Source organism: Oncorhynchus mykiss, chromosome 25, assembly GCF_013265735.2.
Source record: "Oncorhynchus mykiss isolate Arlee chromosome 25, USDA_OmykA_1.1, whole genome shotgun sequence".
Lineage (NCBI taxonomy): Eukaryota > Metazoa > Chordata > Actinopteri > Salmoniformes > Salmonidae > Oncorhynchus > Oncorhynchus mykiss.
The window spans coordinates 41,460,782-41,488,316 of record NC_048589.1 but is presented as its reverse complement, the minus strand read 5'-3'; the positions used below and the strand labels follow the sequence as shown (position 1 = coordinate 41,488,316).

Here is a 27,535-nt window from a genome sequence, read left to right as displayed (position 1 = left end):
CCCCCCCAGACCCCGTGGATGGTCAGATGCTAACTAGTCAAAGAGGGCAGGGATTTTCAATGTTTGCTAGTTAGCGCTAATCGGTATCGTTAGGCTCATTCACTAGCATTTCACCGCCTGTCAGGAAAATCTGACTGCACCATGGTGAGATATGGTGCAACCAAATATGTTTTATAACTAAACCTGTCTGTGTTGCAACGTTAGCTAATGTAACCAACAAGCCAACCAAGGTGCCTAATTAGCTCGCCCACCAGGCAATATTTAGCTAGCTAGCTATACCCTCGCCCTGGTGGGCTAGCATTAGCTACCCAGTCACCACATGAAAAAGTATGACTACACAAATCCTGAGCTAATGTTAACTAGCTGGCTAGCTCACAAAGGACTTGTCACTAATAAGGTAATTATGCGGGTTTTGGACACACCTACTCATTCAAAGGTTTTTCTTTATTTTTTATTATTTTCTACATTGTAGAATAATAGTGAAGACATCACAACTATGAAATAACACACATGGACTCATCTAGGAACCAAACAAGTGTTAAACAAATCAAAATATATATAATATTTGAGATTCTTCAAAGTAGCCACCCTTTGCCTTGGTGACAGCCATGCACACTCTTGGCATTCTCTCAACCAGCTTCATGGGGTAGACACCTGGAATGCATTTTAATTAACAGGTGTGCCTTGTTAAAAGTTAATTTGAGGAATTTCTTTCCTTCTTAACACGTTTGAGCAAATCACTGTGTTGTGACAAGGTAGGGGTAGGATACAGAAATTAGCCCTATTTGGTAAAAGACCAAGTCTGTATTATGGCAAGAACAGCTCAAATAAGCAAAGAGAAATGGCAGCCCATCATTACTTTAAGGTATAAAGTTGAATGTTTCTTCAAGTGGCATTGCAAAGACCATTGAGCTCTATGATGAAACTGGCTCCAATGAGGACCGCCACAGGAAAGGAAGACCCAGAGTTACCTCTGCTGCAGAGGACAAATTCATTAGAGTTACCAGCCTCAGAAATTGCAGCCCAAATAAATGCTTCACAGAGTTCAAGTAACAGACACATCTCAACATCAACTGTTCAGAGGAGTCAGTTGAACTGCTGCAAAGAAACTACTACTAAAGGACACCAATAATAAGAAGAGACTTACTTGGGCCAAGAAACACGAGCAATGGACATTAGACCAGTGAAAATCTGTCATTTGGTCTGATGAGTCCAAATTGGATATTTTTGGTTCCAACCGCCGTGTCTTTGTGAGATGCAGAGTAGGTGAACGGATGACCTCCGCATGTGTGGTTCCCACCGTGAAGCATGGAGGAGGAGGAGGAGGAGGTGTGATGGAATGGGGGGCGCTTTTGCTGGTGATTTATTTAGAATTCAAGGCACACTTAACCAGCATGGCTACCACAGTATTCTGCAGTGATACGCCATCCCATCTGGTTTGCACTTAGTGGGACTATCATTTGTTTTTCAACAGGACAATGACCCAACTCACTTCCAGGCTGTGAAAGGGCTATTTGACCAAGAAGGATAGTGATGGAGTGCCTGGCCTCCACAGTCACCCGACTTCAACCCAATTGAGATGGTTTGGGATGTGAAGGAAAAGCAGCCAACAAGTGCTCAGCATACGTGGGAAATCCTTCAAGAATGTTGGAAAAGCATTCCAGGTGAAGCTGATTGAGAGAATGCCAAGCGTGTGCAAAGCTGTCAAGGCAAAGGGTGGCTACTTTGAAGAATCTAAAATATATTTGGATTTGTTTAACACTTATTTTGGTTACAACATGATTCCATATGTGTTATTTCATAGTTTTAATGTCTTCACTGTTATTCTACAATGTAGAAAACAGTAAAATTAAAGAAAAAACCTTGATTGAGTAGGTGTGTCCAAACTTTTGACTGGTACTGTATGTGTAGATAGTACATTTTATGTTTAGGTTTTCAATATATCACCAACTGTTTCTGCTTATTGGCTATTTATCAACACGCCTTGTCAATAAGAAGCAGCAACAGCACAATTTTCAACTTAAGTTCTAGGAATATAAATTGAACTTTCAACATTAATATCCAATGGTAATATACTAAATCGGGTAAAAAAAAAAAAAAAATGAATTTGTCCAAAAACGTACCATGATGATATACCAGAAATCACCCAAACGGGGTAACCCTGCCTAGATAGACCACACCGTGTCGTTTCCAATGGGAGGCTAGTGAGTGTGATAATACCACAGACATATAGAACAATGAGATAGTTATAAAACATATTTCGATATTATCTCCAGCAACATCTAAACCATTCCTCACACTGAAACTATCGGGGCATTATGCCACGTTCACTACCTAGTCGGGGAAATAGGAAACTCGGACATGTCCGAAGTGCTCATTGGTTGAACGCGGCACGTGTATTACTACAACTCGTTTGTAAGTCTGAAACGTGTCGTCGTTCCGACTGGCACTTGAACGTGGCATTAGGACCTCGGTATCCTGTAGTTCAATGTGTCGTAGGCAAGGACTGGTCGTAGAAGTGACAAGCTAACCATATGATGCTAGGCTAGTTAGCCTTGCCGTTTGGTATTGGTGAGAGGCTGTAGTCCGTGTGTGTAGCTGAAGCCAGCTAGCCAAAAGACATACAAGGAACAACGCTAGCAAGTCTGATCATTGCATGTGTTTATTTTCTTTGCATAAGGACACAACCCATGTTATCTAGGTCGCTGTCTTGCTAACGTCAACACACTCGGGGCAGTCAACAAGCAAGTAAAAAAACAAAACGGAACAAAAAGAGAGCGGTAGCTAGTCACCTAGGTGAACAGACCACACACGGCATTGAAGATGAATGGCTTAATGAAGAACGAGGGAATAGCGGGGACGGAGAGGTTCGCTAGCCCGGGGAAAGGCAGGGGACTACGGGCTGTGAAGCACTTCGCTGTCGGAGACCTCGTGTTTGCCTGTCCTGCCTATTCCTACGTCCTGACGGTGAATGAGAGAGGAGCGCACTGTGAATACTGCTTCACCAGGTATGGGACCTGGACAACTGTCTGAACACGACGTGTCTGGGTTTGTTTATATCATAGAAATGATATCTTTTAAAAGAGAAATGTTTGTGGTTCTATCAAGCTAGCTGGTCAACCTTATTCTGCATGAATAGGATATTTCTCTCTGTTGTCACCTTGATATACGGCTGTTACGTTGTCGATTTTACTACAGTAAGGTGTTCTCAAACCATACCAATAACGCTGTAGAAATAACTCGCATTGACTAGAAGTGGATGTCACTCCGAACCATGTGGGTTCAGCATGGCTTTTCAACAGCTGACAAAAACACACAGCTGTTTCTTCTGAGAAGGCCCATTCAGTAGCATGTCGCGTTCACGTACTAGTTGGAACTAGGAAACTCGGGCATTTCCGACTTGCTGACTGGTTGTAGTTATTTATACACGTGCCGCGTACAACGGATCATCAAGTCGGACGTTTCCGAGTTCCGACAAGTATGGGAACGCGGCATCAGGCTCAGCTGGATTGCTGATGCTGTGTATTTGCCATTGAGAGGGTTTGAAGCCTCCGGTCTGCCATATTGGCACTCCCTAACAGTCATTCATGAGAATGAATGGAATTCTACAGTCCAATTCAATGTTTAAAGGACAAAATGTACATGTATTTTTGTTGGGTCTTCCTTTCCTGTGGCGGTCCTCATGGGAGCCAGTTTCATCATAGAGCTCGATGGTTTTTGCAATGCCACTTGAGGAAACTTTCAGTTATTGGAAATGTGTGTATTGACTGACCTTCATGTCTTAAAGTAATAATGGACTGTCGTTTCTCTTTGCTTATTTGAGCTGTTCTTGCCATAATATGGACTTGGTCTTTTACCAAATAGGGTTATCTTCTGTATACCTCCCCTACCTTGTCACAACACAACTGATTGGCTCAAATGCATTAAAAATGAAAGAAATTTCATGAATACATTCCTGCTGGTTGAGAGAATTCCAAGAGTGCGCAAAGCTGGGCGGCTATTTTGAAGAATCTCAAATATTAAATATATTTTGATTTGTTTAACACTTTTTTTGTGTGTTTTTTTTGTTTGTTTTTGGTTACTACATGATTCCATATGTGTTATTTCATAGTTTTGATGTCTTCACTATTATTCTACAATGTAGAAAATAGTAAAAATAAAGAAAAACCCTTGAATGAGTTGGCATGTCTGAACGTTTGACTGGTAATGTTTATGGAATGTTTTCTGAAGAGGCATGCTCCTCAGCGACTCCCTCATTCATACCAAAGATTATCACATACACATGGTTAGCAGATGTTAATGTGAGAGTGTAGGGAAATGCTTGTGCTTCTAGTTCCCGGCACTGCAGCAATATCTAACATGTCATCTAACAATTCCACAACTACTACCTAATACACACACATCTAAGTAAAGGAATGCAATAAGAATATATACACATAAATATATGGATGAGCAATGACAGAGCGGCATAGGCAAGATGCAATAGATGGTATAAATACAGTATATACATATGAGATGAGTAATGTAAGATATGTAGACATTATTAAAGTGACTAGTGATCCATTTATTAAAGTGGCCTCTCGGTTAGTGACGGCTGTTTAACAGTCTGATGTCCTTGAGATAGAAGCTATTTTTCAATCTCTCGGTCCCAGCTTTGATGCACCTGTACTGACCTCGCCTTTTGGGTGGTAGCGGTGTGAACAGACAGTGGCTCGGGGGGGGGGGGGGGGGGGGGGGGGGGTTTGTTGTCCTTGATTTTTTGTTTGTTTGACCTTCCTGTGACATCGGGTGCTGTAGGTGTCCTGGAGGGCAGGTAGTTTGCCCCCGGTGATGCGGTGTGCAGACCGCACCAGCCTCATAATATCACCACCCGTATAATATCTATTATAGTGACAAGATGACCTGAGCCATAGGACCATGCCCCAGGAATACCTGATATGATGACTCCTTGCTGTCCCCAATCCACCTGACTGTGCTGCTGCTCCAGTTTCAACTGTTCTGCCTTATTATTATTCAACCATGCTGGTCATTTATGAACATTTGAACATCTTGACCATGTTTTGTTATAATCTCCGACCCGGCACAGCCAGAAGAGGACTGGCCACCCCACATAGCCTGGTTCCTCTCTAGGTTTCTTCCTAGGTTTTGGCCTTTCTAGGGAGTTTTTCCTTGCCACCGTGCTTCTACACCTGCATTGCTTGCTGTTTGGGGTTTTAGGCTGGGTTTCTGTACAGCACTTTGAGATATCAGCTGATGTACGAAGGGCTATATAAATACATTTGATTTGATTTGATTTGAAGATAGCCGAGTGACCGCTCTAACAATGGAAATGCATGTCCTCAATTATTGAAGGCAGGTGAGATCGGGTATCGTTTTGGTATTTATTAGGGATCACACATTAGCTGCTGTCACGTAATTCGACACGCTCGGAGACCATACAAAAAAGGGTCTCATCTCACGCGGACAGATTTTGCACGGAGTAAGTCCATTCGCTTCGCCTCTTCCTCTCTGTTTGCACTCAGTTGAAGGATAAACACACACACAGTTTGCTTTCAGTTGGGTTTCCCAAAAGCATCGTAGCGATAAGATCATCTTAATTCCATTGAAACAAAATGGAGGAGCGAGACAGACATCTCTCTCTATTTTCTCTCCTCTTCTCTCTCTCTTTCAGCTATTTGAAGCTGCTGTACAAAACCGAAAGTGAAAGACATTAAAAAACAAAACTTTCTCTCTCTGACAGACACGCCCTCTCTGTCTCTCTGACAGACACGCCCTCTCTGTCTCTCTGACAGACACGCCCTCTCTGACTGACACGCCCTCTCTGGCTCTCTGACAGACACGCCCTCTCTGGCTCTCTGACAGACACGCCCTCTCTGACAGACACGCCCTCTCTGACAGACACGCCCTCTCTGACAGACACGCCCTCTCTGACAGACACGCCCTCTCTGACAGACACGCCCTCTCTGACAGACACGCCCTCTCTGACAGACACGCCCTCTCTGACAGACACGCCCTCTCTGACAGACACGCCCTCTCTGACAGACACGCCCTCTCTGACAGACACACGCCCTCTCTGACAGACACACGCCCTCTCTGACAGACACACGCCCTCTCTGACAGACACACGCCCTCTCTGACAGACACACGCCCTCTCTGACAGACACACGCCCTCTCTGACAGACACGCCCTCTCTGACAGACACGCCCTCTCTGACAGACACACGCCCTCTCTGACAGACACACGCCCTCTCTGACAGACACACGCCCTCTCTGACAGACACACGCCCTCTCTGACAGACACACGCCCTCTCTGTCTCTCTGACAGACACACGCCCTCTCTGTCTCTCTGACAGACACACGCCCTCTCTGTTTCTCAATTCAATTTAAGGGGCTTTATTGGCATGGGAAACATATGTTAACATTGCCAAAGCAAGTGAAATCGATAATAAACAAAAGTGAAGTAAGCAATAAAAAATTAACAAACATTACACTCACAAAATTTCCAAAAGAATAAAGACATTTCAAATGTCATACAGTCATTCAGTGTTGTAATGATGTGCAAATGGTTAAAAGTACAAAAAAGGAAAATAAGTAAACACACATGGGTTGATATTTTTTTTTATAATGGTGTTTGTTCTTCACTGGTTGACCTTTTCTTGTGGCAACAGGTCACAAATCATGCTGCTGTGATGGCACACTGTGGAATTTCACACAATAGATATGGGGATTGGATTTGTTTTTCAATTTATGTGTGGGTCTGTGTAATCTGAGGGAAATATGTGTCTCTAATATGGTCATACATTGGAAAGGAGGTTAGGAAGTGCAGCTCAGTTTCCACCTCATTTTGTGGGCAGTGAGCACATAGCCTGTCTTCTCTTGAGAGCCAGGTCTGCCTACGGTGACCTTTCTCAATAGCAAGGCTAAGCTCACTGTAGAACTGTGCAGGAGAGGATGGCAAATGTTTTACATGCTCCTAACCAACTGTGCTCTTTAGTTAGTTTTTTTTGCGTTGTTTGTAACTTATTTTTGTAACTGATTTTGTACATAATGTTGCTGCTACCGTCTCTTATGACCGAAAATAACGTCTGGACATCAGAACAGCGATTACTCGCCACGGACTGGAAGAAGAGTTTTCCTTTAACGAGTCCGACGCGAAGGATATACTGCTTTCTCGGGAACAGGCCCAAATCCCCGTCATTTCCTTGAAGAAAAGAATGAAGGCGGCGGAGGTCGGGCTCCCGTATAAGAATTCGTAGGCGAAAGAGTAAACCCCCACTTCTATCCGTTCTATTGGCTATCGTGAAATCATTGTAGGTCATTGATTTTATTTTCCAATCAAGATTATCCTGCCAACGGGACATTAATAACTGTAATCTTATGTTTCACCAAGTCGTGGCTGAACGACCACACGGATAATATACAGCTGGTGGGATTTGCACCGGCAGGACGGAGAAGCTACGTGTGGTAAGACGAGGGGTAGGGGTGTGTCTATTTGTCGATAACAGCTGGTGTGTTGTCTAATATTAAAGAAGTCTAGAGGTATTGCACGCCTGAGGTAGGCTACCTCATGATAAGCTGTAGACCACACTATCTACAAAGAGAGTTCTTATCTATATTATTCGTAGCAGTCTATTTACCACCACAGACCGACGCTGGCACTAAGACCACACTCAACAAACTGTATAAGGCCATAAGCAAACAAGAAAATGCTCATCCAGAAGTGGCGCTCCTAGTGGCCGGGGACTTTAATGCAGGGAAACTTAAATCCGTTTCACCTCATTTCTACCAGCTATGTTACATGTGCAACAAGAGGAGAAAAAAACTCTAGACCACCTTTACTTCACACACAGACATGTACAAAGCTCTCCCTCTATTTAAAACATTTGACCATAATTATATCCTCCTGATTCCTGCTTACAAGCAAAAATTAAAGCAGGAAGTACCAGTGACTCGCTCAATACGGAAGTGGTCAGATGACGCGGATGCTACGCTACAGGAATATTTTCCTAGCACAGACTGGAATATGTTCCGGGATTCAGCCAATGGCATTGAGGAGTATGCCACCTCAGTCATCGGCTTCATCAATAAGTGCATCAACGACGTCTTCCCCACTAGATTTAGAAACTTGTTTGAGGATTCTCTATAAAGGAGGGGCTCATGAGACCTGTTTTGAGTCAGTGGTCTGGCAGAGTGCCTTGGTCTCATGACGCGCGGTCCCGAGAGAGTTAGCTCTTGTTCCATTGCTTCTCTACAGACATAGGAATTCTCTGGTTGGAACATTTTTGAACATTTATGTTAACATCCTAAAGATTGATTCTATATTTAGTTTGACGGGTTTCTAAGGACTGTTATAACTTTTTTGAACTTTTCGTCCGACGTTCTGCTGGACCTGCACGCGCGTTTGGATTTGCTTACTAAACGCCCTAACAAAAGGATTTATTTGGACATAAAGGATGCACATTATCGAACAAATCCAGCATTTATTGTGAACCTGGGATTCCTGGGAGTGCATTCTGATGAAGATCATCAAAGGTAAGTGAATATTTCTAATGCTATTGTTGACTACCCAATATGGCGGATATCGCTTTGGCTTCTTTGTTGTCTGAACGCTGTTCTCAGATTATTGCGTGGTTTGCTTTTTCCGTAAAGTAAAAAAAATATCTGACACAGCAGTTGCATTAAGGAGAAGTATATCTCTAATTCCATGTAAAATAGTTGTATCTTCATCAATGGTTTTTGAGTATTTCTGTAATTTGATGGGGCTCTAAGCTAAATCATTGCATGTTTTAGAACTACTGAACATAACGCGCCAATGTAAAATTAGATTTTTTTTATATAAATATGCACTTTACCGAACAAAACATACATGTATTGTGTAACATGAAGTCCTATGAGTGTCATCTGATGAAGATCATCAAAGCTTAGTGATACATTTTTTTATCTCTTTGTACTTTTTGTGACTCCTCTCTTTGGCTAATATTAATTCCCATATATTCCCGTTAATTCCCATGGAAAGGTTCCACCTCTGAATATTCCCCAAAATGTGAAACCCTACAAGCAACACTGAACCATGCATGAAAGCACTAGCTGTGTGGTAAAACTCTCGGAAGCTGATGTGAGCTTTAAAGACCTTTAAACAGGTCATCATTCACAAAGCCTGACGGATTACCAGGATGTGTACTCAAAGCATGAGCGGAACAACTGGCAAGTGTCTTCACTGACCTTTTCAACCTCTCCCTGACTGAGTCTGTAATACCTACATGTTTCAAGCAGACCACCATAGTCCCTATGCCCAAGGAAGTGAAGGTAACCAGCCTAAATGATTACCGCCCCGTAGCACTCAGGTCAGTAGCCATGAAGTGATTTGAAAGGCTGGTCACGGCTCACATCAACAGCAACCTTCAGGATACCCTAGACCCACTCCAATTTGCGTACCGCCCCAAAAGATTCATAGTTGATGCAATTTCACTATACATTGCCCATTCCCACCTGGACAAAAGGAGCACCTATGTGAGAATGCTGTTCATTGACTACAGCTCAGCGTTCAACTTCATAGTGCCCACGAAGCTCATTACTAAGCTAAGGACCCTGGGACTAAACACCTCCCTCTGCAACTGGATCCTGGACCTCCTGACGGGCCGCTCCCAGGTGGTAAGGGTAGGCAACAACACGTCTGCCACGCTGATCCTTAACACTGGGGCCCCTCAGGGGTGTGTACTTAGTCCCCTTCTGTACTCCCTGTGTACCCACAACTGCGTGGCCAAACATAACTCCAACACCATTAAGTTTTCTGGTTTTCTGACGACACAACAGTGGTAGGCCTGATCACCGACAACGATGAGACAGCCTATAGGGAGGAGGTCAGAGTGTGTTGCCAGGACAACAACTTCTCTCTCAATGTGAGCAAGACAAAGGAGGTGATCGTCGACTACAGGAAAAGGCGGGCCGAACAGGCCCCCATTAACATCGATTGGGCTGTAGTGAAGTGGGTCGAGAGTTTCAAGTTCCTTGGTGTCTACATCAAGGACACGGTCCAAACACACCAAGATGGTCCTTAAGAAGGCATGACAACACCTTCTCCATCTCAGGAGACTGAAAAGATTTGACATGGGTCCCTAGATCCTCAGTAAGTTCTACAGCTGCACCATCGAGAGCATCCTGACCTGATGCATCACTGCCTGGTATGGCAACTGCTTGGCATCTGACCGCAAGCTGCTGCAGAGGGTAGTGCGTACGGCCCAGTGCATCACTGGGGCCAAGCTTCCTGTCATCCAGGACCTATATAATAGGGGGTGTCAGAGGAAAGACCCCAAAATTGGTAGAGACTCCAGTCATCCAAATCGTAGACTGTTTTCTCTGCTACTGCTGCACGGTAAGCGGTACCAGAGCACCAGGTCTTGGACCAAAAGGCTCCTTAACAGCTTCTACCCCCAAGCCATAAGACTCCTGAACAATTTAATCAAATGGCCACTGGACTATTTGCACTGACCCCCCCCCTCCATTTGTTTTGTACACTGCTGCTCCTCGCTGTTTATTATCTATGCATAGTCACTTCACCCCTACCTACATGTACAAATTACCTCGACTAACCGGTACCCCCCCACACTGACTCGGTACCGGTACCCCCCCACACTGACTCGGTACCGGTACCCCCCCACACTGACTCGGTACCGGTACCCTCCCACACTGACTCTGTACCGGTACCCCCCCCCACACTGACTCGGTACCGGTACCCCCCCCCACACTGACTCGGTACCGGTACCCCCCCCCCACACTGACTCGGTACCGGTACCCCCCCCCCCCCAATGACTCGGTACCGGTACCCCCCCCCCCCCCCACAATGACTCGGTACCGGTACCCCCCCACACTGACTCGGTACCGGTACCCTCCCACACTGACTCTGTACCGGTACCCCCCCACACTGACTCTGTACCGGTACCCCCCACACTGACTCGGTACCGGTACCCCCCCCCCCACAATGACTCGGTACCGGTACCCCCCCCCCCCCCCCCCACAATGACTCGGTACCGGTACCCCCCCCACACTGACTCTGTACCGGTACCCCCCCACACTGACTCTGTACCGGTACCCCCCCACACTGACTCTGTACCGGTACCCCCCCCACACTGACTCTGTACCGGTACCCCCCCCACACTGACTCTGTACCGGTACCCCCCCCACACTGACTCTGTACCGGTACCCCCCCACACTGACTCTGTACCGGTACCCCCCCCCCACACTGACTCTGTACCGGTACCCCCCCCCACACTGACTCTGTACCGGTACCCCCCCCCACACTGACTCTGTACCGGTACCCCCCCACACTGACTCTGTACCGGTACCCCCCCACACTGACTCTGTACCGGTACCCCCCCACACTGACTCTGTACCGGTACCCCCCCCACACTGACTCTGTACCGGTACCCCCCCACACTGACTCTGTACCGGTACCCCCCACACTGACTCGGTACCGGTACCCCCCCCCACAATGACTCGGTACCGGTACCCCCCCCCCACAATGACTCGGTACCGGTACCCCCCCACACTGACTCGGTACCGGTACCCCCCCACACTGACTCTGTACCGGTACCCCCCCACACTGACTCTGTACCGGTACCCCCCCCACACTGACTCTGTACCGGTACCCCCCCACACTGACTCTGTACCGGTACCCCCCCACACTGACTCTGTACCGGTACCCCCCCACACTGACTCTGTACCGGTACCCCCCCACACTGACTCTGTACCGGTACCACCCCACACTGACTCTGTACCGGTACCCCCTCCACATTGACTCTGTACCGGTACCCCCCCATGGAATTTGTATTTGTGGTCTTGGCAACTGGACCTTTTAGGAAAACCGTTATGTTTGTCTTACTGAGATTTACTGTCAGGCCCAGGTCTGACAGAATCTGTGCATAAGATCTAGGTGCTGCTGTAGGTCCTTCTTGGTTGGTGACAGAAGCACCAGATCATCAGCAAACAGTAGACATTTGACTTCAGATTCTAGTAGGGTGAGGCCGGGTGCTGCAGACTGTTCTAGTGCCTGCGCCAATTTGTTGATATATATGTTGAAGAGGATGGGGCTTAAGCTGCATCCCTGTCTCACCCCACGGCCCTGTGGAAAGAAATATGTGTGTGTGGTTTTTGCCAATTTTAACCACACACTTGTTGTACCCTGAAAGTACCCTGAAATCCCAATTCTCTTCAATGCTTCTCAACGAGGAAGATTTGGAATTGTTTAAGTTTCTGAATTTATTGGAATTATATTGACCCAGCCCTGGTCTTGTTTGGTCTGAAGGCTACAGGCTGAGACGGAGAGTGGAGCTGTTATAGTTTGTTGTGAGGCTGAGAGACCGGAGCGGAACCTGCTTTAGTTTGTTGTGAGGCTAAGAGACCGGAGCGGAACCTGCTTTAGTTTGTTGTGACACAACGTGAGGCTGAGAGACCGGAGCGGAACCTGCTTTAGTTTGTTGTGACACAACGTGAGGCTGAGAGACCGGAGCGGAACCTGCTTTAGTTTGTGACACACCGTGAGGCTGAGAGACCGGAGCGGAACCTGCTTTAGTTTGTTGTGACACAACGTGAGGCTGAGAGACCGGAGCGGAACCTGCTTTAGTTTGTTGTGAGGCTGAGAGACCGGAGCGGAACCTGCTTTAGTTTGTTGTGACACACCGTGAGGCTGAGAGACCGGAGCGGAACCTGCTTTAGTTTGTGACACACCGTGAGACTGAGAGACCGGAGCGGAACCTGCTTTAGTTTGTTGTGAGGCTGAGAGACCGGAGCGGAACCTGCTTTAGTTTGTTGTGACACAACGTGAGGCTGAGAGACCGGAGCGGAACCTGCTTTAGTTTGTGACACACCGTGAGGCTGAGAGACCGGAGCGGAACCTGCTTTAGTTTGTGACACACCGTGAGGCTGAGAGACCGGAGCGGAACCTGCTTTAGTTTGTTGTGACACACCGTGAGGCTGAGAGACCGGAGCGGAACCTGCTTTAGTTTGTTGTGACACACCGTGAGGCTGAGAGACCGGAGCGGAACCTGCTTTAGTTTGTTGTGACACACCGTGAGGCTGAGAGAGCGGAGCGGAACCTGCTTTAGTTTGTTGTGACACACCGTGAGGCTGAGAGACCGGAGCGGAACCTGCTTTAGTTTGTTTTGACACACCGTGAGGCTGAGAGACCGGAGCGGAACCTGCTTTAGTTTGTTGTGACACACCGTGAGGCTGAGAGACCGGAGCGGAACCTGCTTTAGTTTGTGACACACCGTGAGGCTGAGAGACCGGAGCGGAACCTGCTTTAGTTTGTTGTGAGGCTGAGAGACCGGAGCGGAACCTGCTTTAGTTTGTGACACACCGTGAGGCTGAGAGACCGGAGCGGAACCTGCTTTAGTTTGTGACACACCGTGAGGCTGAGAGACCGGAGCGGAACCTGCTTTAGTTTGTGACACACCGTGAGGCTGAGAGACCGGAGCGGAACCTGTTTTAGTTTGTTGTGACACACCGTGAGGCTGAGAGACCGGAGCGGAACCTGCTTTAGTTTGTGACACACGGTGAGGCTGAGAGAGCGGAGCGGAACCTGCTTTAGTTTGTTGTGACACACCGTGAGGCTGAGAGACCGGAGCAGAACCTGCTTTAGTTTGTGACACACCGTGAGGCTGAGAGAGCGGAGCGGAACCTGCTTTAGTTTGTTGTGACACACCGTGAGGCTGAGAGACCGGAGCGGAACCTGCTTTAGTTTGTTGTGACACACTGTGAGGCTGAGAGACCGGAGCGGAACCTGCTTTAGTTTGTTGTGACACACCGTGAGGCTGAGAGAGCGGAGCGGAACCTGCTTTAGTTTGTTGTGACACACCGTGAGGCTGAGAGACCAGAGCGGAACCTGCTTTAGTTTGTTGTGACACACCGTGAGGCTGAGAGAGCGGAGCGGAACCTGCTTTAGTTTGTGACACACCGTGAGGCTGAGAGACCGGAGCGGAACCTGCTTTAGTTTGTTGTGAGGCTGAGAGACCGGAGCGGAACCTGCTTTAGTTTGTGACACACCGTGAGGCTGAGAGAGCGGAGCGGAACCTGCTTTAGTTTGTGACACACCGTGAGGCTGAGAGACCGGAGCGGAACCTGCTTTAGTTTGTTGTGACACACCGTGAGGCTGAGAGACCGGAGCGGAACCTGTTTTAGTTTGTTGTTAGGCTGAGAGACCGGAGCGGAACCTGCTTTAGTTTGTTGTGACACACCGTGAGGCTGAGAGACCGGAGCGGAACCTGCTTTAGTTTGTGACACACCGTGAGGCTGAGAGACCGGAGCGGAACCTGCTTTAGTTTGTGACACACCGTGAGGCTGAGAGACCGGAGCGGAACCTGCTTTAGTTTGTGACACACCGTGAGACTGAGAGACCGGAGCGGAACCTGCTTTAGTTTGTGACACACCGTGAGGCAGAGAGACCGGAGCGGAACCTGCTTTAGTTTGTGACACACCGTGAGGCTGAGAGACCGGAGCGGAACCTGCTTTAGTTTGTGACACACCGTGAGGCTGAGAGACCGGAGCGGAACCTGCTTTAGTAGTGGCATTCCTGACTCTCTAGGACAGGCCTTTTTATATGTAGCCTACACACACGGACCCACACACCCCACAGCCTCACTTGTTTCTGGAGACATGCCCAGGACTATTTATATATTTATATATATATATAGAAAAGTGACCTTTCTTTGCACCATCTGCCCTTAAGAGAGATGGATGTGAACCCACACTTGAGTGTGTGTGTGTGTATGTGTGTGTGTTTGAGACAGCGAGAGCTTGGTGTGTAGGTAATATCTTACTATCCTTGATGTCTCGCTCATCTCAACTTTCAACAACAAGATTTGACAACATTCTCTCCTCTCTCTCTTCTTTCCTCTCTCTCTCTCTCCTCTTTCTCCTCTTCTTCTCTCCTTCCCCCCCATTCCTCTCTCTCCTCTCTCTCTCTGCAGGAAGGAAGGCCTCTCCAAATGTGGAAAGTGTAAACAAGCTTACTACTGTGAGATCGACTGCCAGGTATAGTGTGTTTGTGGTTACTATGCTTACTATATGACAGTGTGTAAATACTGTAATGTTGACCTTGTAACATCCCCAGGATATTCGGTAATTCAGGCACTGAAGACAATGGGTGCTATTTTCAAACCACACTGATCCTCTGAGAACCGAATGTTAGCAACGCTAACAAGTACATGTCAAATCCCATAGCAAATGCTAATGCTAGCGCATTATGATCCATTTTTATACAGTCTCTGACCTAAAATATTTGCAGGACTTCCCAGCTCATAAAGTAACAAAAAAAGGCTACTCACAGTTTGCTGCACGCCAAAAAAACAAACAAATATTAAACGGCAAAGCTCTTGATCCAGGAGGGGATTCTCTGCTGTTAACCAAGCGACGCTTGATTTAGCAAGAAGCTAAGTACTTAACTAGATAGCTAACTGGCTACAGAATTAGCAAACCTTAGCATTTAGCATATTTTAGACATTTTTAACGTAGTTAAAAAAAAAAGTGTTACAAACTTTGGTCCCATCCACGATCTCAGTTGTTTTAAGCTTTTTATTTTGTTACAGTCTACACACATTTAGTTTTTCCACAGTCCTTACATAGCAAGAATAGTCATTTGATATACATTATATCTGGTTAGATAGGACTGAAAACACATTGTAGCATGTATAAGTACTAACTATTATAGAACAGGAGGTTTTAATCCCACACCTTAGCTACTCTGTCCATGAAACAGGAACAGGAAACCGCCATCTTGTGTTTTCCATGTGCTGTATATTTGTATTTATTAACCTTTTTTTTTATTCGCATATCTACAGATTGTAAGATAAGGATAAATATTTTTACTAAAAAGTATTATTATATTGTTGTTTTGACTATGGCTTTTCAAATCTCCCAACAGTGGAGGGTTTATTTGAGATAAATGTTGTGATTTTTTTTTCAGCCATTCCTAAACCTGTGACCAGAAACAAGCTACGAAGGGACAATACCAAAATAAGTGGTCTAATGATTCTGTTTTTCCCGAAGCAAAATCTGCTGAGATGGTTGTATTCTCCCGTATACATAGCATTCTGTTTGTGGCTAGAAGTTTTGTATTTATATAGAAAAACAAGATTTTAAATCAAGATTTGTGTGTCAGTTTATAAACCATGTGCCACGGAATCGGCACATCAAATCTCTTCCCAACTATTTTGCCACCTGTATGGTGCCACTGTCAGCGTTTTGGTCCTCAAGTAAAACTTAGATTTTTTGTGTGCCAATTCTGATCAGTAATAAAGGTCAGACAAACAAGTGTCTTACCTTCTCCCCTTCCGCTTGTCTCCTCCATGTTTGCGTTAATGCTGCAATCAGTTGGTTGTAGTTTTGGATAGAGCAGACATTTTCATATATTTTTGTTAATGCCACGTGACTACTCCACCTTTCCTATTCATAATATCATTCACAAAGATAATTCATTTTTAAAACAATTTTATTACATACAAAAAAAATATATATATATATAAATTATTATTTTATTTATAAATTATTATTTTATTTATAAATTATTATTTTCTTTATAAATTATTATTTTATTTATAAATTATTATTAAATTATTTTTTAACATAATAATATTTGAATTAAATAAAACTAAATATTTGTTCAGTCTTTTCTGGAGGAAAAGTTTTTAGGGTTGTTTTTAGAAAGGCTAGTTTTTAGAAAGGGTTGTTTTTAGAAAGGCTCGTTTTTAGAAAGGGTCGTTTTTAGAAAGGCTCGTTTTTAGAAAGGGGGATATTAAAAAAACCAGAAGGTTCCGTATTCAATTAACTGAAAGTGAGAGGTTGTAATCTGGATAACATGTATTTTGCTTCCTCTTCTGAAATACCATTTTGGTGAATCATGGAATATTCCGTCATTTGTAACAAGTTTCTGTAGATTATTTCAGGTAGCATTTCTATGTTGAAGATTCAAAAATAAAAAAATTTGAATTAAAAAAAAAAGTCAATATAATTTGCCTTCTTTTTTAAATAATATATTCTACTCGATCGTTCCAGAGTAAGTTCCTCCATTTATTTTTGTTTTTCCTTTTAACTTATTCTATATACAGACACATCTACAGGGCATCGGGAAAGTATTCAGATCCCTTTGACTTTCCCACATGATGACCAACCGCCCTGATTCGGTCTTATGTAGCAACATTTTCAATTTGTGATTTTTTTACATTGGATAAAAGTAAAGATTTACAGCTAGAAAATTGCGTATCATACACTGCAGTTGAGGAACAACAGGAAAATAATTCTGCTTTGAAAGTTGCTAAACTTCTAACCTCACTTTTGAGAGAAATTTGCCCCTGAATTGTTTTTTTTGGGGGTGGAGACCTCTTCTGTCTACACCCTTTCTTTCAGCATCGTTCACACCCTCATAAGCCTGAGCCCCACCCATCTCTTTAAGGGTTCACATATGTGGTAAACGCATACTGTATCAAATCTAGGTTCACTTGTCACCTGCAGACGATACAGAAGGGTGTACATGGGTAGCAATATCAAAAACAAAGTGTACAGATACAGAAATATTTAATCATTATTAGATGACGCTTAACCAACACACTTGGTCTACATTGATGGGTCATGTGAAGAACATGCTATAATCACCCCCTCAGCCACATCTAATTAAGTGGATGGGTCACTATGGTCTAGACATGTACACATGTTCATGACAAACAATAGATGGCCGTAATCACCGCCGGACACACCAGGTGGGTAATGTAAGTCTTTTGGGTAGGCGATAGAGCCTGCTAAATTCAGGGCATCAATGTTGTTGAGAAAAGTAGAAAAAAACTTTTGTAGTTCTTGATGGCTAATGTTCTATCTTTTCAAAAAAGGTTGCGGTTGGCCCGGACTATCAACACATACTGAAGAGCTCACGTTAGACAGAGCAGACCAATCCAAACTCCTCTCCCAGCATGTCCAGCCCACTCATTATCTCAGCCAATCATGGCAAGCGAAGGTTCCCGACTTTTTCAGTGGCTAAACCAACTAGGCTCGTAATTTAATCATTTTATTCATATTTACAGATGAAATACAAAGTACATTCTGCAATGGTTATAAAAATAGCCTATGTTTTCGAAAGTAAACAATATTTCATTGAGACATTATTCAGACGTCTACAAAAACACAAATGGGAATCTTCTGCTCTACCGTTTTTTTAAAACTGCGCTCCGGATCGAATAGAGATAAAAATACTTGGAAGTCAATTTTTCTACTGTAAAGTGGGTTTGAATTCAATGAGAAGCTGGGACATTGTCGGGCCTTTAGGCTACTTCGTGGCTATGAAACCATCACAGTCAGAAAAAGAGGAGGAATTTATTCTGCAATGATTGTGGAAAATGAAATGGATTCCTTGGCTTATTTCAAACTATTTTAGAGTGCAAAAAATAAATGCTAGAAAATAGCTCTACTCACTAGTGGCGAATGTTCTCATCTTATTTACCTGTTGTAATGAATAAGCATGTGATAATTTTCACAAAACATTAGACTACTGCCTGCGTACGGTCTAAAGACCATAGAGCTAAACACTAAACATTAGACTACTGCCTGCGTACGGTCTAAAGACCATAGAGCTAAACACTAAACATTAGACTACTGCCTGCGTACGGTCTAAAGACCATAGAGCTAAACACAATTGCTCTCTTCAATATCACTTTTGATAAATGACAACTTTTTCCCTGAACTGGCATGTTTTGGAGTATATACATGTATATATTTTTTTAAGTACACAACGTTTATAAATGAGTCCCCAGGGAAGGTGTGTGTGTGTGTGTGTGTGTGTGTTCCAGAGAAATGGATCCCCCTAAGGAAAGGTCATAGTGAACCCACACAACCAGTGTAACACAACTACTAGGCTGCGTTCAACAGCGCTGGGCCTTCCTCTGAAAATAGAGCTGCGTTCAACAGCTCTGGGCCTTCCTCTGAAACTAGAGCTGCGTTCAACAGCGCTGGGCCTTCCTCTGAAACTAGAGCTGCGTTCAACAGCGCTGGGCCTTCCTCTGAAACTAGAGCTGCGTTCAACAGCGCTGGGCCTTCCTCTGAAACTAGAGCTGCGTTCAACAGCGCTGGGCCTTCCTCTGAAACTAGAGCTGCGTTCAACAGCGCTGGGCCTTCCTCTGAAACTAGAGCTGCGTTCAACAGCGCTGGGCCTTCCTCTGAAACTAGAGCTGCGTTCAACAGCGCTGGGCCTTCCTCTGAAACTAGAGCTGCGTTCAACAGCGCTGGGCCTTCCTCTGAAACTCGAGCTGCGTTCAACAGCTCTGAAAGTAGGAAGCTCTGGGCCTTCCTCTGAAAGTAGGAAGCTCTGGGCCTTCCTCTGAAAGTAGGAAGCTCTGGGCCTTCCTCTGAAAGTAGGAAGCTCTGGGCCTTCCTCTGAAAGTAGGAAGCTCTGGGCCTTCCTCTGAAAGTAGGAAGCTCTGGGCCTTCCTCTGAAAGTAGGAAGCTCTGGGCCTTCCTCTGTAGGACAGGGACTAGGCAACTCAGTTCCTGGAGTGCTGCAGGTTAACTGAACAAAAATATGAATGCAATATGCAACCATGTCAAAGATTTTACTGAGTTACAGTTCATATGAGGAAATCAGTCAATGGAAAGGGCCTAATTAATGTATATCTATGGATTTCACATGACTGGGAAATACAGAGATGCATCTTGTTGGTCACAGATACCTTAAAAGGTAGAGGCGTGGATCAGAAAACCAGTCAGTCTCTGGTGTGACCATTTGGTTCATGCAGCGTGACACATCTCCTACACATAGAGCTGATTGTGGCCTGTTGAATGTCCCAGTCCTCTTCAAAGGCTGTACGAAGTTGCTGGAAATTGGCGGGAACTGGAAAACGCTGTCCTACACATCAATCCAGAGCATCCCAAACATGCTCAATGGTTAACATCTGGTGAGTATGCAGGCCATGTAAGAACTGGGACATTTTAAGCTTCCAGGAATTGTGTAAAGATCCTTGTGACATGGGGCAGTGCATTATCATGCTGAAACATGAAGTGATGGCGGCGGATGAATGGCACGATAAAGGGCCTCAGGATCTCGTCACGGTATCTCTATGCATTCACATTGACATTGATAAAATGCAGTTGTGTTTGTTGTCCGTAGCTTAGACCTGCCCATACCATAACCCCATGACCACCATGGGGCACTCTGTTCACGACATTAACATCAGCAAACCGCTCCCCCACACGACTCCATCTTGCCGGGATTCATCCGTGAACTTTCACAGAATGCCAGTGGACATCGAAGGTGAGCATTTGCCAATTGAAGTCGGTTACGACACCAAACTGCAGTCAGATCAAGACCCTGGTGAGAACAACGAGCATACAGATGAGCTTGTGAAGAAGTTCTTTGGCTGTGCAAACCCAAAGTTTCATCAGCTGTCTGGGTGGCTGTTCTCTGACGATCCCACAGGTGAAGAAGCCAGATGTGGAGGTCCTGGGCTGGCGGGGTTACACGTGAGGTCGGTTGGACTTACTGCCAAATTCAAAACTTGAGACATCTGTGGCATTGTGTTGTGTGACAAAAGTGCACATTTGAGTGGCCTTTTATTGTCCCAGCACAAGGTGCACCTGTGCAATGATCATGCATCACTACTGTATCAACAATTAGTATAATCAACTGTCAATTACTATGTTTTCATTCTGAATAGTCGTTAGCTCTGGAGCTGCAAAAAACCCAAATGACTTCCAAGGCCACAAATAATTAATTAAATTGTTTTATTTACTAGACTAAGTTGAAAATGAGGTAGTTAAAAGATGCGATGCCAAGACCGGATACAACACAGCTATTGAGGCGAGAGGCTCTGCAGATCAATATGAATGGGCTTCTGGGAAATACATTCACAGGACCGCTGCAAATGATATGATCTTCTTCATAAAGAGATTGAATGGGAGAGGACTGTGTCGACACAGGCTTTCACAACCCTGAAACTATAAGAGATCACCAACCAGGAATAGACATGAAATAGGCTACCAATTAGCATCCGGTGTGGACGTTGCCGGGGATAGTAATTGATAGTGGGTTTGTAAATCAGACTTGCCATCTTACGATCCTCATTGACTTCCACCACTTTTACACAATCACAGCGCCACTTTCAGAGGAAATGAATAATGCACTAGGTGTATATTGACTTGTATGTCGGTTGTTGCCTCTCTCAGTTCTCAGTCCAGGAAAGTAATGTCTTTTTTACAGCTTTTCCCTGCAGTGAATTCTTCCCTCTGATCCCCAGGATGGATTGTCAAAATGTCATTGGTTAGTCTTGAATGCTAACAGTGCATTCCACAAGATCTCCCCAGGGTGATGGGTGATACCGGTGGTCTGAGGCGGCCGTTGGGTTACCGGTGGTCTGAGGCGGCCGTTGGGTTACCGGTGGTCTGAGGCGGCCGTTGGGTTACCGGTGGTCTGAGGCGGCCGTTGGGTTACCGGTGGTCTGAGGCGGCCGTTGGGTTACCGGTTACTTGGCTTTAAAAATGCTTTTGGGAAACCTGACGCACCGCTCTCCAACCCTGTTCCTGGAGAGATACCCTCTTGTAGGTTTAAACCAGGGCTCTCCAACCCTGTTCCAGGAGAGATACCCTCCTGTAGCTTTAAACCAGGGCTCTCCAACCCTGTTCCTGGGGAGCTACCCTCCTGTAGGTTTAAACCAGGGCTCTCCAACCCTGTTCCAGGAGAGATACCCTCCTGTAGGTTTAAACCAGGGCTCTCCAACCCTGTTGCTGAGAGATACCCTCCTGTAGCTTTAAACCAGGGCTCTCCAACCCTGTTGCTGGAGAGATACCCTCCTGTAGCTTTAAACCAGGGCTCTCCAACCCTGTTCCTGGAGAGATACCCTCCTGTAGGTTTTCATTCCAACCTTAATCTAGTTCACCTGATCTGGTTGATTAGATGAACCAGGTTAGTTACAACTAGGTTTGGATTGTAAACCTACAGGAGGGTATCTCTCCAGGAACAGGGTTGGAGTTAACCTACAGGAGGGTAACTCCAGGAACAGGGTTGTAATGTATACCTACAGGAGGGTATCTCTCCAGGAACAAGTGTAGGGTAGGGGTTGTGGATTTGATTCCAGAGATAGGCCATATATACTGAAGAAGTCTGGATAACAACTTCTGCTAAAATAATAATAATTACAGCATTTAGGAATATGTGAATCAGACACATTGTTCTGGTGGTTGCCATGACGATCTTTCATGCCTCTGACTCTCTGTCAGAAACCGTTTTGAATAGATAGTAGTTTGTTTGCCAAGGCAAGTGGGGCACACATCAGATGGCTTGCCTGCAGACTTGTGTTCTGTGTCCTTGAGTAAAGCACATCTCTAATATGTTCTGTCTGCCTTCTTTACACACACCTGTAGAAGGGAGACTGGCCGATGCACAAGTTGGAGTGTACAGCCATGTGTTCCTATGGGGAGAACTGGTGTCCGTCAGAGACCGTCAGACTGGTGGCCAGGATCATCATGAAACAGGTGGGTGGGTCTGTATGTATGTGTGTGGGTTGGTGGGTGGGGTCTGTTGGTGGGTGGGGTCTGTTGGTGGGCGGGGTCTGTTGGTGGGCGGGTCTGTTGGTGGGCGGGTCTGTTGGTGGGCGGGTCTGTTGGTCTGTGTGTGGATGGGTCTGTGTGTGGATGGGTCTGTGTGTGGATGGGTGGGTTGGTGGATGGGTCTGTGTGTGGGTTGGTTGACGGATGGGTGGGTTGGTGGATGGGTGTGTGTGGATCAATTCCCCCTAAATGTGTTCTGCTTTGTCTGTGTCTTCACCAGAAAGTCACAACGGAACGGACACAGTCAGAGAGGCTGTTACTCCTCAGCGAGTTTGAAGCCCGTAAGTACACAGATTAGATACATAGTACTAAAACTCCCAAAAGGGTTTTCAGAAATCCTAGTTGGAAGATTCCCGGAATCATGGCGGGAATAAACAGGAATGCCGGAGTGCTCCAACTGGGATTTCTGGAAAACCAGGGAATTTGGGGGAAATTACCAGAATATTGCAACCCCACATAGGACATACAGTTGAAGTTGTAAGTTTACATACACTTTAGCCAAATACATTTAAACTCATTTTTTTCGCAATCCCTGACATTTAATCCTAGTAAAAATTCCCTGTTTTAGGTCAGTTAGGATCACCACTTTATTTTAAGAATGTGAAATGTCAGAATAATAGTAGAGAGAATTATTTATTTCAGCTTTTATTTCTTTCATCACATTCCCAGTGGGTCAGAAGTTTACATACACTCAATTAGTATTTAGTAGCATTGCCTTTAAATTGTTTAACTTGAGTCCAATGTTTCAGGTAACCTTCCACAAGCTTCCTACAATAAGTTGGGTGAATTTTGGCCCATTCCTCCTGACTGAGTTGGTGTAATTCAGTCAGGTTCCTATAGGATTGAGGTCAGGGCTTTGAATATGTGGATGAGCGATGGCCGAGCGGCATAGTCAAGGTGCAGTATATACATATATGAGTAGTGTCAGAAATGTCAACATTGTTAAAGTGGCCTGTGATTGGTTGGCAGCAGCCTCTCTGAGTTGGTGATTGCTGTTTGATGTGACCTGCAGTCGAACTAGAGCTGGTCACATGGTGTGACCTACAGGAGAACTAGAGCTGGTCACATGGTGTGACCTACAGGAGAACTAGAGCTGGTCACATGGTGTGACCTACAGTAGAACTAGAGCTGGTCACATAGTGTGACCTACAGGAGAACTATTAATAGATGATCTATAGTACAGGCTCACTGCCAAATGAGGAAGTGGAGAACACACACACACACACACTTGTATCCTGGCCTGTACATACTGAGAGAGGGGAGGATAGTCTGTGTGGGACTGGACCAACATGGAGGAGGCCTCTCCGTTCCTCTAGTCTAGGGAGGCCTCTCCGTTCCTCTAGTCTAGCTGTTCATAGAGGAGACCTCTCCGTTCCTCTAGTCTAGGGAGGCCTCTCCGTTCCTCTAGTCTAGGGAAGCCTCTCCGTTCCTCTAGTCTAGGGAAGCCTCTCCGTTCCTCTAGTCTAGGGAGGCCTCTCCGTTCCTCTAGTCTAGGGAGGCCTCTCCGTTCCTCTAGTCTAGGGAGGCCTCTCCGTTCCTCTAGTCTAGGGAGGCCTCTCCGTTCCTCTAGTCTAGCTGTTCATAGAGGAGGAGGTCTTTCGGGTTTCTGCACAGACAACAGGCTGCTGGCATATATCATGACCCCTCACACCTGTCACATTGCCTAGCAGGTGCACCTGCCTCCAGCCCCCCCCTTCCAAGAACGTATCCCCCCCCCTTCTGATCCACAGGGACTTTATGTCGACAGCAATGTAGTCGACAAGAGCCCAGCCAGATCTGGGTCCAGGCTAGTCTAGGTCTGACCTCATTGTGCCAACAAGAAAACATCTGACTCATATGTTGTGTTCTAGATGACTATAGTACACTGAACAAAAAATATAAACCAAACAATTGAAAATATTTTACTGATTTTTACAGTTCATATAAGGAAATCTGTTAATAATAATAAAAAAATTAAAAAATGAATTAGGACCTAATCTATGCGTTTCACATGACTGGCAATTCAGATATGCAGATGCTGTACCACAAAGAAAGAGAGAAAAAAAGTAGGGGAGTGGATCAGAAAACCAGTCAGGATCTGGTGTGACCACCATTTGCCTCATGCAGCGCGACACATCTCCTTCACACAGAGTTGATCAGGCTGTTGATTGTGGCCTGTTGGAATGTTGTCCCACTCCTCTTCATTGGCTGTGTGAAGTTGCTGGATGTTGGTGGGAACTGGAACACGCTGTCGTACACGTCGATCCAGAGCATCCCAAACATGCTCAATGGGTGACATGTCTGGTGAGTATGCAGGCCATGGAAGAACTGGGACATTTTCAGCTTCCAGGAATTGTCTACAGATCCTTGCGACATGGGGCCGTGCATTATCACGCTGAAACATGAAGTGATGGTGGTGGATGAATGGCACGACAATGGGCCTCAGGATCTCGTCATGCTGTCTCTGTGCATTCAAATTGCCATCGATAAAATGCAATTATGTTCATTGCCTGTAGCGTATGTCTGCCTATAGCATAACCCCATCTCCACCATGGGGCACTCTGTTCACAACGTCAGCAAACCTCTCACATAAACAACTCCACACACGCCGTCTGCCATCTGCCCGGTACCGTTGAAACCGGGATTAGTCCGTGATGAGCACACTTCTCCAACGTGCCAGTGGCCATCAGAGGTGAGCATTTACCCACTGAAGTCGGTTACAACGCTGAACTGTAGTCGGGTCGAGACCCTGGTGAGGACGACGAGCACACAGATGAGCTTCCCTGAGACGGTTCCTGACTATTTATGTAGAAATTCTTCGGTTGTGCAAACCTACAGTTTCGTCCAGGTGCCTGGTCGCAGTCGATCCCGCAGGTGAAGAAGCCGTATGTGGAGGTCCTGGGCATACATGAGGTCTACAGTTTTGAGGCCGGTTGGACATACTGCTAAATTGTCTAAAGTAACGTTTGGAGGCGGCTTATGGTAGAGAAATTATCAATAATGTCTCTGGCAACAGCTGTGGTGCACATTCCTGCGGTCAGCATGCCAATTGCACGTCCCCTATAAAAACTTGATACATATGTGGCTTTGTGTTGTGACACAACTGCACATTTTAAAGTGGCCTTTTATTGTCCCCAGCACAAGGTGCACCTGTGCAATCATGCTGTTTAATCAGTTTCTTGATAGGCCACACCTGTCAGGTGGATGGATTATTTTGACAAATGAGAAATGCTCACCAACAGGGATGTAAACGAATTTGTGCTCAACATTTGAGAGAAATAACATTTCTGGGATCTTTTATTTCAGCATGAACCATGGGACCAGCACTTTATGTTGAGTTTATATGTTGTTCAGTGTATGACCTGAAATGGGAAGATTAATGTTTCTCTGCCTCCTCCCCCTCCACCACCACCTCCTCTCCCCTTTCTCTCTCCTTCCCCTCCTCTCTCCTCCCCCTCCACTACCTCCTCTCTCCCCTTTCTCTCTCCTTCCCCTCCTCTCTCCTCCCCCTCCACCACCTCCTCTCTCCCCTTTCTCTCTCCTACCCCTCCTCTCTCCTCCCCCTCCACTACCTCCTCTCTCCCCTTTCTCTCTCCTTCCCCTCCTCTCTCCTCCCCCTCCACCACCACCTCCTCTCCCCTTTCTCTCTCCTTCCCCTCCTCTCTCCTCCCCCTCCACCACCACCTCCTCTCCCCTTTCTCTCTCCTTCCCCTCCTCTCTCCTCCCCCTCCACTACCTCCTCTCTCCCCTTTCTCTCTCCTACCCCTCCTCTCTCCTCCCCCTCCACTACCTCCTCTCTCCCCTTTCTCTCTCCTACCCCTCCTCTCTCCTCCCCCTCCACCACCACCTCTCTCCCCTTTCTCTCTCCTTCCCCTCCTCTCTCCTCCCCCTCCACCACCACCTCTCCACTTTCTCTCTCCTCCCTCTCCACCACCACCTCCTCTCCCCTTTCTCTCTCCTTCCCCTCCTCTCTCCTCCCCCTCCACCACCACCTCCTCTCCCCTTTCTCTCTCCTTCCCCTCCTCTCTCCTCCCCCTCCACCACCACCTCCTCTCCCCTTTCTCTCTCCTTCCCCTCCTCTCTCCTCCCCCTCCACCACCTCCTCTCTCCCCTTTCGCTCTCCTACCCCTCCTCTCTCCTCCCCCTCCACCACCTCCTCTCTCCCCTTTCTCTCTCCTACCCCTCCTCTCTCCTCCCCCTCCACTACCTCCTCTCTCCCCTTTCTCTATCCTACCCCTCCTCTCTCCTCCCCCTCCACCACCTCCTCTCTCCCCTTTCTCTCTCCTACCCCTCCTCTCTCCTCCCCCTCCACCACCTTCTCTCTCCCCTCTCTCTCCTACCCCTCCTCTCTCCTCCCCCTCCACTACCTCCTCTCTCCCCTTTCTCTCTCCTACCCCTCCTCTCTCCTCCCCCTCCACCACCACCTCCTCTCCCCTTTCTCCCCTTTCGCTCTCCACCACCACCTCTCTCCCCTTTCTCTCTCCTACCCCTCCTCTTTCCTCCCCCTCCACCACCACCTCCTCTCCCCTTTCTCTCTCCTTCCCCTCCACCACCCCCCCTCTCCCTTTCCCTCCACCACCCCCCTCTCTCTCTCCACCACCTCCTCTCTCCCCTTTCTCTCTCCTCTCTCTCAGACCTGGATAAGTTGGACAGTGAGAAGAATGAGATGAACCAGACGGATATAGCTGCGCTGCATCATTTCTACTCTCGACACATAGACTTCCCTGATGACCAAACCCTCACTGTGCTCTTTGGACAGGTAAGGAGGATAGGATCTAGTTCTTATACATCTATGTTACAGCAGCTCTGCATCATCACTACTGCTGTGGTCACATTCACGGGTAGCCTGGCTGACTCGACTCACGTGGGACACGGGTAGCCTGGCTGACTCGACTCGCGTGGGACACGGGTAGCCTGGCTGACTCGACTCGCATCGGACACGGGTAGCCTGGCTGACTCGACTCGCGTGGGACACGGGTAGC

The 27,535-nt window shown here is 46.4% G+C and overlaps 1 protein-coding gene across 1 annotated transcript in view; it reads left to right on the top strand.

Moving 5' to 3' along the window:
* Positions 1-2,459: 2,459 nt before the first annotated feature.
* LOC110505966 (N-lysine methyltransferase SMYD2-A) overlaps positions 2,460-27,535 on the top strand; it is a 37,461-nt gene continuing 12,385 nt past the window's right edge. The window contains exons 1-5 of the mRNA XM_036962680.1: positions 2,460-3,008; positions 14,963-15,026; positions 22,389-22,499; positions 22,795-22,855; positions 27,188-27,312. Coding sequence (XP_036818575.1) covers positions 2,824-3,008; positions 14,963-15,026; positions 22,389-22,499; positions 22,795-22,855; positions 27,188-27,312 — 546 coding nt within the window. The 5' untranslated portion in view covers positions 2,460-2,823. The remainder of the gene's footprint in view (positions 3,009-14,962; positions 15,027-22,388; positions 22,500-22,794; positions 22,856-27,187; positions 27,313-27,535) is intronic.